The 16,835-nt window shown below is 34.5% G+C and overlaps 1 protein-coding gene across 12 annotated transcripts in view; it reads right to left on the bottom strand.

The window, feature by feature from the left end:
- Positions 1-6,442: 6,442 nt before the first annotated feature.
- Positions 6,443-16,835, bottom strand: part of MAP2K4 (mitogen-activated protein kinase kinase 4) — a 54,246-nt gene continuing 43,853 nt past the window's right edge. For all 12 annotated transcript variants that reach the window (XM_087887257.1, XM_087887259.1, XM_034408494.3 and 9 more), the window contains 6 exons: positions 16,660-16,711; positions 14,432-14,559; positions 12,380-12,457; positions 11,032-11,180; positions 7,924-7,969; positions 6,443-7,426 (listed from right to left, as the gene is read on the bottom strand). In XM_087887257.1, the coding sequence (XP_087743383.1) occupies positions 7,313-7,426; positions 7,924-7,969; positions 11,032-11,180; positions 12,380-12,457; positions 14,432-14,559; positions 16,660-16,711 (567 nt within the window). In that variant the 3' untranslated portion in view covers positions 6,443-7,312. The remainder of the gene's footprint in view (positions 7,427-7,923; positions 7,970-11,031; positions 11,181-12,379; positions 12,458-14,431; positions 14,560-16,659; positions 16,712-16,835) is intronic.

Genomic DNA, 16,835 nt, shown 5'->3' with positions numbered 1-16,835 from the left:
GTACGCAGCATCACTGAGCTATCTCTAGAATATTACATGTGTCAATAGGGCAAAACCTAGAAAATAGTAAGACAGATAAAAAAAAAAAGGCTAGGACAAGTCTGGGCTAAATAGACTGAACCTTAGGAGGCCTAGCTATAATTTCCAGGACCAAAATTTAACAAAAGTACCAGCAAATAAAAACAATGTTCTTTGCACTCATGAAAAATGTCAAGAAGTTTCAAGGCATAATGAAGTGGATGTATCTTAAGCATTAGCATAAGCAACATTTTTAAACCAAGCAATACTTGGTATTGATAGAAAAGCAAAATCCAAAACAAAACTTTCCACACTTACTTTAATTTTAAAAAATCATTTTTTCCTACTTCTTTCCTAAGTCTTCTCATCCATCACTCGAAGTATATTTGGAGCTACATGAAAACAAGAGTTTTGCAGCGTAAAATCACTTTAGCATCAACACTTGGCATTTTTCTATCCCAATCCACTTTGAACTATTTAATTCAGTTTTCTTTGAAGTTGTCACATGCTTTATTCCCTGTAACAATGCACCTTCTAATATCTTTCTTCTGTTTTCTTACATGCGTCATTCATTTTAGCAAGTTGAAGGTATCCTTTTCCTATTTAGTTTTTGCTACTATTAGACCATGTGCAGAATGATTATGCATAAGAAACAAAACATAAGACAAAGATAAGGACATTCAATCTTGTCCAATAATTGCATTATGTTGTTAAGAATAATGGAAGTAATGAATCAAAACTCCAGCTTCAACTTTAAATGGTCGATTTCGCTCTAGTCCACCTCCCCTTTCATATGATTTCATCGACTGCGAAGGCAAATTTTATTTTATGTCAGTCAGTAACAGTCTTGATGTAAAATTCATAGCTTTTCCTAAAAATCATTTTGTTTCAAATCAAGTAATCAGTTGACCAGTATTGCCACGAGACAGGCTTAAAAGTCTCAAGAATACCTCAAAAATCTTGATTGTCTTAAACCCAGACAAAAGCTAGATAAGTCCCCACTCAAGCAGCACAATCCCATGTGTTTCTCTTTGGATGTATGGAATTATAGAAGCAAGGATATTTCTACCATCCTTTATAGGTTTAAGTTTTATGCTACTTTTTCAAAAGCAGTTAGATACCAATCAAGTGAACCGATAATCACCACAGGCGGCTTTGGAAAAATAGGTGCAATAGGCAGTTATATGTGCTTCAACAGTGCAAAAGACTTGCTCATTTCTTGTCTTGAGTGAAAATGTTTGTCACAACACTCTTCTTGTTATGTGGATTCTCTGGTGGGAAAAACTAACAAGGCCTTCACAGAATGAGGTACTGTACATACCCTGCATAGAATTAATTATTCATATTGAGTGAATAGCATAGATGATTTCCAAATGCAGTCAGAGCTGGCCATCTCTTCTTCCTGGCTGATTTTTAAAGTCTTCAAATAGCAAACAGGGACTTCTGTTTAAACCACAAGACATTGGCCACTGGCATAGTGCTTCGTACCTCAAAGAACTAACTTTGAAAATAAGGTAAATAAAGCCTATTCCTCATCCTTAAAACATTCTGATCTGTTCCCGAACTATAAGTTTACTAGATTTCAAGCAATAGGAGATATTTGTAGAGAAATACATTTATCAAGAAATCCAATCCAATCCTTACTAGGTCTTTAAATGACCTTTCTTACTAGAATCCAGTAAGCGTTCTTTTGCTGTAATATCTGTGCAGGTTTTTTTTTTTTTTTAACTGATTTTCTGTAACTGAGCAGAATAGGATAAGATATAGCATTTTTGTGACAGATGGAGTGGTGGTGGTGTTATTCCACTACTAATAGTTATGTAGGCGGAGATGGGATATGGTACATACATGTGTAAAATGTGTACTTAAAATAGTGTTTTAATCTTGGTGCTATTAGGTATGTGATAACTTTTAAGAATATATATAAACCTCTTAAAGAATCAGCAGCACTAATTGATACCCATAGTGATAGATTTGTCAAGGGAAATGGAAAGCATCAGGGAAATAGATATTTAAAATAAATACATCTGTATATTTATTAAATAACTATAAAACAGTTCAATCAAATGAAGCAATCCCATGCTTAAAATAGAGTGGAATGCTAAAGTATCTTACAAATTCATTCAAGGCATCTATGAAAAATGCTGTGCTCACAAACTGTTGCATGTCTATGACAGCTTTGGTTTAATTTGTATGGGTTCACAGAGGCTTCCTCCAATGTGATCATCAAATGGAATGAAGAATTTATTTCCACTTCAGTATGTAAATGTCATTACATTTAACCTTAAAAGAGGAGCTCAGAATGAACACTGGATAACTGCTAAAGAAAGAGATATCCAAGATCTAGATTCCTATTTATCTTTGTGTTTTGACAAATTACTTAAGCCGCTATTCCTGGTATGCAAATTGTTAAGAAGCCAGGACTGACATCACGATTTCTGGTTTACTCCTCCTGTTAGATTTACAAGAGGAAGAAAAGAGGAGGAAATATTTTCTATATTTTATTGCGATGAGTTAGAAAATCCCGTTTAGGGTATTTTAGAGGAAGTATGTGTGAATCCACACATGAAAAGGAACAGTTCACTAGATATCTTGCAATACTAATCATCAATTACTATTTTGGTTTTTCTCATAAATCTAGAAAAAGAATTAATTTATATTTGTCATTACTATTTCCTGAAGCTTTCTAAAAATTAGGTTTGGAACCTAAAATTCATTATGTTTACCAAATGAGTGTACCTACTATCGGATTTGTTTGGAAATCACAAACAAATTGTGTGTGTGTGTGTGTGTGTGTGTGTGTATCATCAGCATATAAAGGACTGTGTGCCAACAATATCTTCATGAGGAAGATTAGCAGAAGAACTGTTTGGAGACCTCAGTATCCGTAAAACTACGGCCCTCTTAAGATGACCAACTTCAGTGGCTGAAATAGGAAAAAAGTTAACAGTTGCTGCATGTTAAAAATGTTAACTATCTGTAAAAATCACTATTTAACGCATGGGTTTTCGATTGTACAAATGTTCACAGTGCACTAGTATCCAGAATATTCTTTCACGTGCTTATTTTTTTTTTTAGTTTTTAATGTTAATATGCAAAGAAGTTTGAAGCCATTCCAATGAGACTTTTTAAATAGCACTTGAATCCAGAAGTTTTAGGTGCTACACTGTTGTGCGGTACAGAACTTTAATGCCAGCTTTATCCTTATTTAAAAGGATGCTGTTAAACTACGAAAAAACCACACTGTAAATAAATACACTGCTTACCTCTCTGACCAGCACTGCTGTACTTATTAAAAGAATCCTGTGATGTCACACTGAGCTTGTGTTTTAATGTTATTTTGTCATGTCAAGTCTTATAGTACGTGCCGTTCAATTTCCATACAATATTACTTTAATTTCTTCTGTATCCTATCCAAATGACTCAGAATGGATTTTTATATTCACCTTGAAAGAAGACAGCCATGTTTACTGCTGTTAAAAAGATTGGACTGGAAAAACCCTCATCTGACTCCACTGTTATTTTGTTAGTGAATCTTAAGAAAAACTACACATTTAATGAAAAGTTGTTCAGGAAAAAAAAAAAACACTTCTGTGATCTTAGTATAGTCCTAACTGGCAGGCTAGTCACACCAGCTTCTATTCTCTGAATGCTAAAGGAAAACTAGAAATGTGGTTAATTCCTTCACAATTTTTATTTTTATTTTTTCCTCTTTCCCTGCCCTCCTCCCAATTCCTCATATAATATAACCTAGGCTTGGATAAATGAATTAAAATTTCAGTGCCTTTTTTGAAAGAAACACAAAGTCCCATCAGATATTGACAGATGGAATGGTAGTGGAAAAACAGGTTATAGTACTATCACCAATACCACAAATGGAATTTTGATATTAAAGGGTAAATCACACAAATAAAACGGAGTAAATGGACTTTACTCACAATGGTGGGATGTAAATAGTGCTGACTTAGGATGTTTATAAATTATATGGAATTGGGTGTCAAAATGGTAAAAACTTCAGGTGGTAAACAAAAAATAAGCAACTGCAGAGTTCCATATTAGGGAGTAGGCATCTAAACAGCAGATGTCATTCAGTATGGGCAAGTTATACATGCTGATGCCAAAAATCCCAACTATGCATACAAATTAACAGGACGAGAGTGAGCAGTGACACTGAATATGTTGACATAGTGGCGTCAGGAAGGGCATCCGACTAGTAAACATTCTACACCATATAGTTGCCCCAACTCTCTCTGAATTAGCAATAGTGCTTAGACTTATATACTGCTTCACAGTGCTTTTACAGCCCTCTCTAAGTGGTTTACAGAGTCAGCATATTGCCCCCAACAATCTGGGTCCTCATTTTACTGATCCTTCTCAAAAGTATTAGAACCAGAGATCACCCAATGAAATTGAATCCTGGAAGAATCAGGAAATATGGAAAAGGGAAAACATTTTTTACACAATGCATGATTCAACTTGGAATTCACTCCAATGCTGGCTACCAGCTTGACTGGCTTCAAAAACGATTGGATTCAAGAAAATCATGGGGATCAATGGTGAGTAGCCTCGGTTGCCTCTGAAGCCCACCAACTGGAAGACCAGTGAGCTTTTCTTGGGCAGTTGGTTGGCCACCATGAGAACAGACTGCTGATGGGCCAGAAGTCCAAAACAGGAGTACACAGCTCATGCTTTTATGATGCCACTACTGAAACAGTAAAGTTTTGAGATACATTAAAAATACGTGTAAGAAATGAATAGACCATTCAAGCAATACTCCAGGTCTCAGTTGCAATAGTAGTTAAGTAATCATGATTATTTAGGTGATGCAGAAGTGGTTCATGAGGCAAGGACAAATATTCCTGTTTAAAATGTATCAATGATCAAATAGAGTTTATATTTTTTGTTTAAGATGGGAAAAGAATCACCTTAATTCCACCATCTATTTTAATTCTTTTTTTTTTCAATAAATAGGGGAAACTTGCCAGAGAAAGGTGGCATTTATTGATTTCCCCATTGCATACCTGACCTTATAACAAAAATTAACAAGGTCTACGTTGTATCCTTGATTTATTACAACTGACCTGCAGGCGAAAAAAAATAGAACTATTACATTAAACACTTTGATTCCATGAAGAATATCTTAAATAGAACAGGAAGTCAATTCAGGAAAAGATAAAATAGTTGGAAGCTCTTAAAAGCCATCATGTTGTGAAACTCCATTTTACTTACAGACGATTAGGCAATATCCCTGCACATCAGCTTATCAATAAACTTTTATACATTTTTTGCTATAGTACAAGAAGAAAAAAAAATAACCAGAGCTCACAATGTACAGTTCTTACACTATTTTCACAGCTTCTGAACACTATACATCTTTATAAACATACACTGTAATATAAATGCTGCACCCTTAATAGTATATTATAACAATCTATGATTAATATGCTAGAACTTCCATCGCACTGAGCCTGTGTTGGAAGCTACCTCCATTTTCTGATCAACTGCATGGAAATATTCTGCTTATATAAACAAATAATAGAATCGGGAAATGGGTCTCTATAACTATTATTTTTTCTTTTTTGGCGAAGACAAGGAAGAGCCAACAGAAAACTGATATGTAAGGCTGGGAGGCTCTGTACTTCTTTTGCCTGAAAGGACTAAAAAGAAGAATTATTGCATTATTAAAGGCCAAATTCGATTCAAACAATATCTCATTTGTTATTCCATATGTTCTTGCATGGGCAAAGGTTCCTGTTTAGACTGTTTGTTTTTCCTCTTGAAAGTTTATTAACCAGTTGGTAAACTAGAAATATAAGAGTTAAGTGGCTACAGCAATAAGATCTTGTTTCCGTTGTGTTGTGTCTTACAAGGGTCACTTCTTTTCCGCTGTCAGTTAGAAATGAGTATTTCATCAAATATAGCAGAAAAAATTAATACCATTTTAATTTTATATGGCTTTTTTTCTTGGATTGACAATATTAAAATTCCTTGTTCTGTATTCTGTCCTTTGAAGAATTTAACACATTCTCTTATATTATCAATATTGACTATGTGCCATCAGATTGGTGTTGGCTCAGCAATTTTCTCCATAATATATATCAATAAGCCATCATAAAAACTGAATTCCATTTTCAGAATAGTTCAGTGGAAATTGAATTCATCATCCAAAAATACATCAAATTAATTAGCACCATTTTGCTGTGATTTTGGAAGTACAGGTTACCTAACTGAAAAGGAGGAAGGAAGCTTATCTTCTTTGATACTGGATATCAGACAGGAAGCAGAGATCCAAATCACACCTGGAGTTCTTTAATAAGGTAAATACAGCTATTCACAACTGCAGGTCATCCAGTGTCCTTTCCAAATGTGAAAGTTAGCCAGCTAATCACCAGGTTACAGTTAGAAATCAGGGGTCACAAGCCAGTTAAATTCCACTGAATAGTTTAATAATTCCTCAGTTCAAAATTTTATGTCATTGGTTAACAGTTTGTAGGATACCTAATTCTGCTGAAGACTGGTTTCCATGGAAAGTGAAAGAATACATTATTCTTCCTCTCTTATAAGTTGAATTGTTAGCTCTTTCAACACACTGAATGTTTTTTGGTAAAGAAATAATCCATTTTACATGATCACTCTTTCCTCCCCCAACATTATGAAGTTCTGCTGAGCCACACTGTTTTAAAAAATATACACTGTGGCTGAAAAGCAACAGAATTTCAACTCAATCTATTGCACTTTGTGAAGAAAAATATATTTATATATATATATTTATATATTATCCCCCGTTTGCCTTTGCTAGCTCCAGAAGGTAAAAGTAGCTCCATTTGGCTGCACAAGTTACTGTCTCCCAGGCAGTATTATTATTTTTTTATGTTTCGAATCAGACAGACCAACAACTTCCTTTCCTTTAAATTATTTGTAGCAGTTGGAAGAATTTGAGAATAAAATCCCTCCAGTCGCTGCTGAGAAGTTTCTGAGTTTAGAACTTAACTTTTAGGTGCTATCCAATCATGATCAACAAATAAAATGTTACTTATTTCCACATTTTATGTATATGTCCACAAAAAGAGCAAAGCAAAGTCTCTCTTTGATTTGACACTAACACTGTGAGTTCGGGTATTACATGGATGCACTTGGTAAGTGACAATGATATACAGACAGAATGGAGGAGAAACACCAACATTATTGCACATGGTGTCTGGGCGAGCATTAAAACACTGCAATATGGGGTGAAGATTCTGTACATCTTGCTTTCTCTCAGCACTTGCACTAGAGTTTTGATATAGCAGCAGTATCAATCAACATACATTGGTGAGCTGGGAGTTGTTGGCATTTGATCCAGGATTTTACAAACATAGCATGCAACATCCACTGTTCGTTCCTCATACATTAGAATGAAGGGATGTTTCTGGAAAGAAAAAAGGAACAAAACAGTCTGTCAGTATATGTGATCACAAAAAGTATCTATAGGACATAAAAGTATTCAATGTCTCTATGTACTTTAAATTCCATGAAATTTATTTACTTATTAGGAAAAATAATCCTCACATGGTTTAAAATAGCCATAAAACCTTCAGAAAAAGCATTTGTAAATAAGACATTATTTGACTGAAGCCCTTCAAATGAAGTCTTCAAGTTATTTACAATAAATTGCCATGCAAGTCTATTATCCAGGCACAGAATTTCAATTTTATAATCCAAACCTGGGGAAAAAAACTGGTTTGCACTCAATGCACCATAGAGGGAAGCAACCATTATTTAATTCTATGTAAGTGCAATATAGGAGATATTCTACAGCGTGAAAAATACCAATGTTTCCATTACAGAACATCAATCATTCTTCATGACAGGAATCACCTAAACCTTCAATTAAATCTTGCTGATAGGTTCATACTCCATACTCACCAGAAGCTCCTTATACTTTGGCCTTTTGGATTCATCCTTTGTAAGGCTAAAAAGATTAATAAAAAGATTACAGATTAAAATGATTGCAGAAAGGCATTTGAGTTAATTCTTGGACAGCACAAGTTAAAGGAATTATCAGAAACTGGTAATTCTAATGTATTTGGGCACATATTCATTTTTCTGTGAAGTTGCTATAACCTACAGACTACTACTTGTTTTCAAATTCTCTACCCACAATGTACAAGCTTTAAATCTATAGCACTTATTTATCTATGCTTCCTTTTTCCTGCCTTCCAAGCTGTTCTAACCCCTTAGAAAAAGTTTTCTAAAAAGACATCTAATATATTAACTTATCCTGTCAAAATAGCAATAATTAATAATTGATTAAATAACAAGACAGAACATAGCTGGAAGATAGGGAACAATCACAGCTTCTTTTTAAAAGTAAAACTTAGACTTTCCCAATGCTACAAAATAAATAATATCACTTTGTTAAAGCTTTCCTATGCATCAACTCCTACAGCCCATTAAGAGTAGATGTATTCTGAAAACAACATTTAGATGAAAACCAGCAGGGAGATTCATTCTACCCAGACTGAAACATCTGAGTTTAATAAACTAAGCTACTAAAAAACTCTCTTTCTGTCAGCTGCTCCTTCATGGCAGGAAAGAAACTAGGGAATTATAGCCGACTTTTAGCTTTCTGTAACACCCAAAGTGATAAAGGATTGCCAATGGATTTCAACAAATATGAACTTGTGATTGACAAGTGATTGTGATTAATGTATTCATTCAATTACAAGATTTATAGACCTCTCCAGTCCACCAACTCTGAGCAGTGCATAGGTCCTCAATATTGGAGATTAAAATCATACAACTATATCCTACATTCCTACGGAACTATAAATCCTGAATAAATACAGTAACAGATTTTCATCAATTTTCTAAAAGCCAGGAGGGTCAATTGTGTATTTGGGGAGTACAGTTCCAAGGGAGGATTTGCAACTCAAAAGACATGTGTATGTGGCCCCTGATATTGACAATCTTCTATCAAGGGGACAGGCAGTGAGCCTACCCTACTGAATCCTATCTGATGGGCAAATATTACGGATTTCTGGGAAATGGTGGTCCCACAAACCATGAAGGATTTGATGACAATCCGCATCTTGAATTGCAACTGGAAGCAAAGTAAGTAATCCAGTGCAATTCTTGGAGTAGAAGTGGGAATGGTAATGGAATGAGAAAATGTTAAGGGAAGAATCTTAGAAAAGATTATTTCGTTCTGAGAAAGCGTAGGAAATTCAAAACAGCCCTGTCTTGATTTTGTTTAGTGTAAGGCAGAGCATAGAGAAACTGCTACAAAAAATAGCATCCATATTCTGGTTTATTTGAAAGCCACTAAACAAAGCTCCAGTTTGGACATAAGAGGAGCCTATAATTTAACTGCAGATTCCTAGTTTTTGCCTTGTGTGTGCAAAGGGATAGTGAAATGGTTTCAAAAAAACGGTTTAAATATTGCTTATTAAGGCATAAACTGATGGTCAAAATGTGCTTTATAGAGTGTTTGAAACATTAACAAAAAAACAGACTGACCAAATTTCCAAACAAACCATAAAACCTATTTCTGTACTGTTGTCAAGAGACTGACATGGATATTTCCATGAAATCATCAAGAGTTGAGCATGTCTCAAAGGAAATTTATTAGTTTACTACTAAAGTTACATTAACCAGAAAGTTCATTAAGCTTATTAATCTTTCTGCTTTTCTTTTTACATAATTGAAAGTTCTAAAGCAATTTCTTTTATCCTTGTTACTTTTACGCGTCTGAATTCCTGTTTGGTTTGTTGGTAGATTGGATAATGTTTCCCATCTGGCATAATAATTGCAATGAAATTCAGGAACCATTCATTTTATCTCCAATATAATATAACAAATGCATTGCAAAGTTGCAAATACAACCAGTAGAAGTCTATCAATTCTTGTCAGTAATTATTATAGCAAGGGTCCAATATAGCAGTCCAATGTCAACCAAAATATTTTGATTAACCTCTGTCGATCTCAGTGAGCAGAGTTACTGACTTGGGACTATGAAAAAAATCTGGATGGTATCCAGTTGCCTACTCCCATCAGAACGATGATGTGAATCCAGCTGAATGCAATCAGCACCATATTACGCCAAGGGCTCGATTACCTGTGAGTTCATTCCCAAATGAGCAATCTTACTTCTTAGAAAATTTTAGGGCCAGATGTAGGATAATAGCATACTATGGGTAAAAACAACTATCTCCATTCACTTCTATTTAGTATATTGTCTCAATCATAATCTTAGATATGACACACCAATTCATACTTAAAGCAAAAAAAGTACCAGGACCCTCTATGAAAGGAGAGGGAAACATCTACTCAGTCATAGCAGATACAGATATCAATTCTGTAGTTCAATTAGCACAGATCATTCTGTTTATTCAGGACTTACCAATAAATTATAATAATTTGAGTCATTTAATCTTAAAATTATATTTATGGTCATACTGTGAATTTCCTTCTTGTATTTTATGATTTTTTAAAAAATGTGATTTTACAAGTTTTCGTCTCCCGTTACATTTAAAAAATTCCATACCTTTTTTAAAATTAGCTTTACAGGAAAAATATTTTACAAAGTTACATAAAAATGTCACAATAAATAAAGACTAGTATTAATTTAAAATCTGAAACTTAACTGTCTGAAGTGATTGATACACGTTCCTAAGGCTTATTAAATAAGCTATGGTTGACTAGTTCTCATTATCATGCTTTAAGTATAAGGCATAAACCATGTTAAGCAAAAAACAGAATGGTTGGATTTACTTTGGAAAAACAAAACAAAAAGATCTTATTTTTACCTTAGCATGTTATACAAATTTATTTATATAGATTTTATAGACATATACCCTAAACTGGTGGTTCTCACCCTTTTCTTCACCATGGACCCCCTTTAAATAACTTTGTACCCATAGGCCATGGCCACAGATCCCCAAGACTTAATTCAAGATATACATTTCTTCAAGCCCGCATGAATCCCTATGAGAATCTCCTAAACAGAATAAGATCAAAATGAGACATACTCACCACAAGTTGACAAAGTTGATAAAACTTTGGGAGAACTCCCGTTCCTCTGAGTTGCTCAGTTGTGGTGGGTCTCCTTTGACCACTTGTGTCAGCTGATCAAATACACTATTCCATTTAGGATAAGGAAACCGTCCTGTGGCTAACTCATACTGCAGCAAAGAGATCAGCACAAAACACACAGGTTGAATTATTCAACACGAAGTTCACAAAAATAGAAACAGTTATTGCTGCTATTATATATTATTCTTCCTTCTGAAGGAGCCAGGTGCAGGATATAGTGTAATACAATATTTCTATAACAATGATAAAATGTAAATCAAGGCATTCCAACTGAGACAGTAAATGAACTGCAGATCTAACGCTCCTAAATAGTTAAGAGTAAAGATCCAGGCAATTATATCTACTAGGCATGGGGAAACAAGTATTTTAAGCATTGTGTTAGGCTTAGCCATTTGAGAGCTACCTTTCTGGGAAAGAAATTCAATAATTCACTATAAATAAGTCTCTACCTTAGATCATCTTAAAGCAGCAGTAGTTGCATTATTAGTGTTAACTACAGATTATCACAAAATACATCTATGGAGATTCTCAGTCATCCATGTCATGGTTGTCCCAAAGGTGCTTTTTCAAGAGGAAAGTCCAGAAAGTCCAGTTGCCTCTTGAAAAAGCACCTTTGGGATCACAAAATATGGTAAATCAGTACAAGAGAGATTAACTTTTAATAGTTTACATTCTAAATTATTGAGGATACGATATACAAGTAGTAATCCCTTCATTTGTGCCTGGGAGATCATACTTGGCTATTCCCATTAAAATGTGTGCATTCTGTATAAACTGTAGCTTCGCACAAAGCACATAGCCTCAATCCAAGAAAAGCCAGGACTAATCATTTGAAGCTAAACAGAAGCATACATTTATTTCCCATAGTCAAGGATACATATAGAAAAATTGATATTAACATTGAAAAGGTTAATGCTGCATGCTCCCTCAAATCTGTAACAACAAATCTGGAACAGATTTGTACGAAACAGTACTTCACTTCATTGGTGCTGACCAATGATTTAAAACTTTACGCTAAAAAAAAAGCATGACTTTCTACTTGAAGCAAAGTATTCTTTACACAAGCAATGCTTTTATACATCCACTAGGGGGAAGCACCACATGGTACAATAAAACTGAAAAAAGTGAACAAAGAAGCCCAAACTATGTACTTCTGAGAAATTCAGACAGGCAGATATTTTATGTTTATAAAAGCAACACCTCTCTAACTTTTACATTTCCCAAATCCTTTTATCACTTCATAAACAGATTTAAGAACTTCTCTTCAGCAACACTCACTATTTCTTACCAATGTAATCCCTAAGCTCCAGACATCAGAACGGACATCATATCCTTGCCTAGATGCACTGGGGTCTATCCTCTCTGGCTGAAATAAGATAAAAAAAAAATAGGTATACAAGGGAAACATCAAATATATCAAGAAATGGTATAAAGATTACACAGTGAGATGGAGGTAAGACTTTAGGTAACACCAACATTTCCCTCATCAAGCATCACTTTCATAAAGAGCAAAAACCAACAAGAACACTACAATCTGGTTAGCAATTTCTGGGCTCTGTATGAATTGTGCCAGTTAAGCATAATACGATCTATCGTTTATACATCAAAACAATCTGACACGTCTAAGCATACTTCAGGCCTAAGTACATGTCAAGCATTTCTTAAAACTGGTGCTTAAATTGAGTCTCTTTGCTTGTATAATACAAGTTGCTTGTATAATTTACAAGACAACCTGAAGGGGTGATCATGGTGGTAAACCAATGTGCTTTTAATTCCGATCAGGAGCATGCTCTCAAAACGGAGTGTGAAGCTGCTTTTTGTCCAAAGCAAATTTAGGCACATTTTTAAGAGAGCTTTACTATCATACTATACTTTAGAATTCAAGGCCTCCACTCTTTTTCCACAGTAAACCTGAATTCTAATTTTCAAACCTATTTCAATGACCCTTTTTCTCTTAAGGAAAAGCAAAGATTCCAATGATAATGAAATGTGTCTCCAACACTGTATTTCATGGAAATCAATCATTTCCCGCCTTCTTTTTTTCATTGTAGAAAGCTTTTTCTAGGAACTCTCCAACTTCGACTAAGTTAGACATTTATTCCTCCTGCAAATTGTTCCTTGATCTGTCTAGTATTAGAGAATCCAGATTATTAAAGATTATTAAAATATGTGCATGATTTGCTGTGCATCCAAAGCTACTTAGCATGAGCATCCAGGGATGTGATGTTTTACAATGAGACTGAAAATTATATATTAAAAGTTATAAACTACAGGACAGAAATAGCTTGTTGAGGACAAGTGCTGTATTTTATTATTGTTATAATTTTAAGAATTTTTCTACTGGTTCTGTTCCGGTTCTCCTTCTGTTTTTATGATAATAATTCTAGGTCTATTCTAGGTTCTGTTTTTATAGTTGTCTGATTTTAGAACTGGAGATCATTTTGAAAATCTTCAAAAAAAAGGGGGGGGGAGAAATAAATTAAATAATCACATAAATGTATATAGTTTATTTATCCACTAGATCCATTTTGAATACATTTAGGAAGTGAGAGGGTCTCAATACTTCTGAGTCTCTTAGTCTATTAGATATGCAGACCATGTCTGGGTAGCAGGTTACACAAGAATGTGGCAAACAATGGACTTAACAACAATAAAACCAGGTAATAGTTTTGCCTACTGGCAAGAATAAGATAAGCAAACTTGAAGATAGGAGGCTGAAACAAGGCCTCAAGAATCCAGAAATCAAGGACAAATGAAATGAATGCCTTCAGTCAGTCGTTCTCAACTGGTAGTCCATATAATCCAGCTACACTAGAAATGGTGTGGATGAGATTCAAGAGGAGTTAATAAAAACTTTAATTTGGTTTTTAAATATGTATCTTCTCAGAAATACTGGGTCTTTTTATTATCAGCTCGAAAGCCAGATTCTTTGCTATAACAAGTAACGGAACTGAAAATATGAGGCATATTTCAAGCAAAGCCAAGGATACCCATTTTGCTCCTCATCTCCCCAAAATGTACCAAAAAAATCCCTAATATTTGATTCCCTCCACTCTCATGGTTATAAAATAGAAGGTGTTGGGCTACATGTGATGTCTAGGCTGTATTTTTTACATTTCTAGCTCCATGACTTGCCTTGTATATTCCTTTCCCCGTCAAATGTGCCAACAGTTCCAAGTTATCTATCCATCAATTTAGGCAATTAAAACTGATCCACGGGATTGATCCTGGATATTTAGTATTATTCTATACTGTATATTAGGATTGTGGGGGGTGGGGGGGAAAAGGGGGGTTCATTCTTATTCCCATCTCAGCAACTCAATTTTCCAATCCCACTTACTGCCATATATGGCCGGCATCCAGCATCTCTGGTTTTGGCAATGGAGTCTACAAGTTGTCCACTAATGCCAAAATCACAGAGTTTAATATTTCCATTTCTATCCAGAAGAATATTGGAAGGTTTTATATCTGAAAGAAATAAGAACAAAGACATACTTATGAGGGCAAATTTCAGTTACGATACTTTTATTTCAATCTACTGAAAGCTCCCAAACAACAAGAAACAAGATCAAGATCTTGTTTGCATCTTTGCTGGAGAAACCTGATGTTCTCTATCCTTTTCCCCACCATACTTAATCAATAGTGGTGCATCAAACATTTGGAATTTGCAACAGGTATTTCAAAGTTGATATAAAGTCTTCTAATCTCAACGTAAGTTTTTCAATTCTTCTTTGGCAGTGTTCTGAGCTCCGAGTGAAACATTCCAAATATGGAATGTTTACAATTAAACTAATTCATCAACTCTGATAAAATGTGGACAAAAACACATTATTCATTGTTTGTGGCTAGGGGCAAGCTGCAAAAACTAAGAGTGATAAAGAGAATTTACTAATACCTGTTTTCCTAAATCCTTTTTATATTTAATAAATACGATATAAGGAATGTATCCAGTAATGTTCACCCAAACATCCATGTTTCTTTGGTCTACACATAGAGATTTCACTGGCTCATTCTATAAGTAATTGATCAGCTATGGGCATACTGTGATACAGTTTCTTCTCATTTGGACTTTCTCAAACACATATACATATACAAACTGAGATTATCGCTTTTAATGAAAATTATGCAGCATAAAGGCAAAATATAACCTGATGTACTGTACATCAGGAATTACTAGGCATTATTTTTAACCCACGTATGAAGACACATTGTGAATTTGAAGGTCAACATTAATTCCACTAAGTGATAGGTAAAGTATTTGCATTTTTTTCATCAACTAAAATTTGTTCTGAACATATGAGTCTGGTGATAAAGTGTAAAAGCAAAGAAAAGGAGATTAAATTAAATTAAATTCACAACGCCTGGCATGGGGGTGCAGTGGTTAGAACGCAGTACTGCAGATTAACTCACTGCTCACTCCAGGAATTTGATTTTGAGTGGCTCAAGGTTGACTCAGCCTTCCATCCTTCTGAGGTTGGTAAAATGAGGACTCGGGTTGTTGGGGAAAATATGCTGACTCTGTAAACCACTTAGAGAAGGCTATAAAGCATTATGAAGCAGTATTTAAGCCTAAGTGCTATTGCTATTATTTCTTTAACCACAGAAGTTAGATTAGAACTTTTTGCAGCTCAAGCTAGCACAATAAGCAATAGAGAATGCTGGGGGTTTTAATCTAGACTGGTAATTTGCAAGGTCCTTGTCTTTACTTCAAGCTGTATTTTAACCTTTCTGGGGGCAGTGAATCATCCAGATTTCCCAAGGGTGAAAGAAGGAACTTCTATTATTTTAGTTGGTCATTTTGGTGTTTTTTACCCTCTGTGCATGCGCAGAGGGTCTGCGCGTGCATGTGATGCGTGCACTTCTGAACTGGTAAGAAAGGTATGTAGATTTCACCCCTGCTTTCAATATAAAGACCTTCAATTTTATTGTACATGGACTTTAATTACTAATAATTATTAGTATAACTAGTTGATGTGGAAAATTACAATGTTAAAAATTCAAATAATTCATAGTAATTTAAAGCAAAAAAAAAATCAATTATAAGTCACTGTTTGGGACCTGGAACTTCCTTCCCTGCATTTGTAGGAAAGAAAGCAGTGGGCAGTTTTCTCCATTTCCTGAAAGTTCCCTCCAAAAATGATTCCTCGCTGTTCCAAATGCTTTACTCTTTAGTTCTCAAGAGATTTTTTTTTTTTTTTTTTTTTTGTAATTGCTGATCATGGAGGCAGGAATGAGCAAATATGCCCATCTTTACTAGTGGAATCATCATTTGGGGGAAATAAAACTGAAGGTATATTACTGCAAATGATGTGTTAAGTAATGATCCACACCAATACAACAGAGAGGATAGCAAATTAAAGAGTAAAACAAATTAGAAATGATAGTAGATTAAAAAATTTAAATCAAGAGGCTTTTAAAATTATAAAGATAAATTGTGACATAATTAAATGTCTATAGACACATGCAAAGTCTCTGAATGGTTCCATGTTTGAGATATGTTTCCAAAGATCCAGTTTGAAAAGTTAGATAAATTATTTGTATAATAAAGACATACCCAGATAGGCCTACCTCTGTGAATGATTTTCAAGTTTTCTTTTAAGTGGTTTAATGCTTTCACAGTCTAGGAGAGAAGACGAAAGTTTTATGGAGTTCTATTGAAGTCCTATTAATATCACAATTCCAAATTAACAAATGCTTTCTAGAATATATTTCAGGAAAATTATAAAGCAGAAATCCAAAAGTAT

Source organism: Pantherophis guttatus, chromosome 2 (assembly GCF_059756535.1).
Source record: "Pantherophis guttatus breed Tessera chromosome 2, ASM5975653v1, whole genome shotgun sequence".
Lineage (NCBI taxonomy): Eukaryota > Metazoa > Chordata > Lepidosauria > Squamata > Colubridae > Pantherophis > Pantherophis guttatus.
The sequence above is the reverse complement of the archived record's forward strand: the minus strand, read 5'-3'. Positions and strand labels throughout refer to the sequence as shown.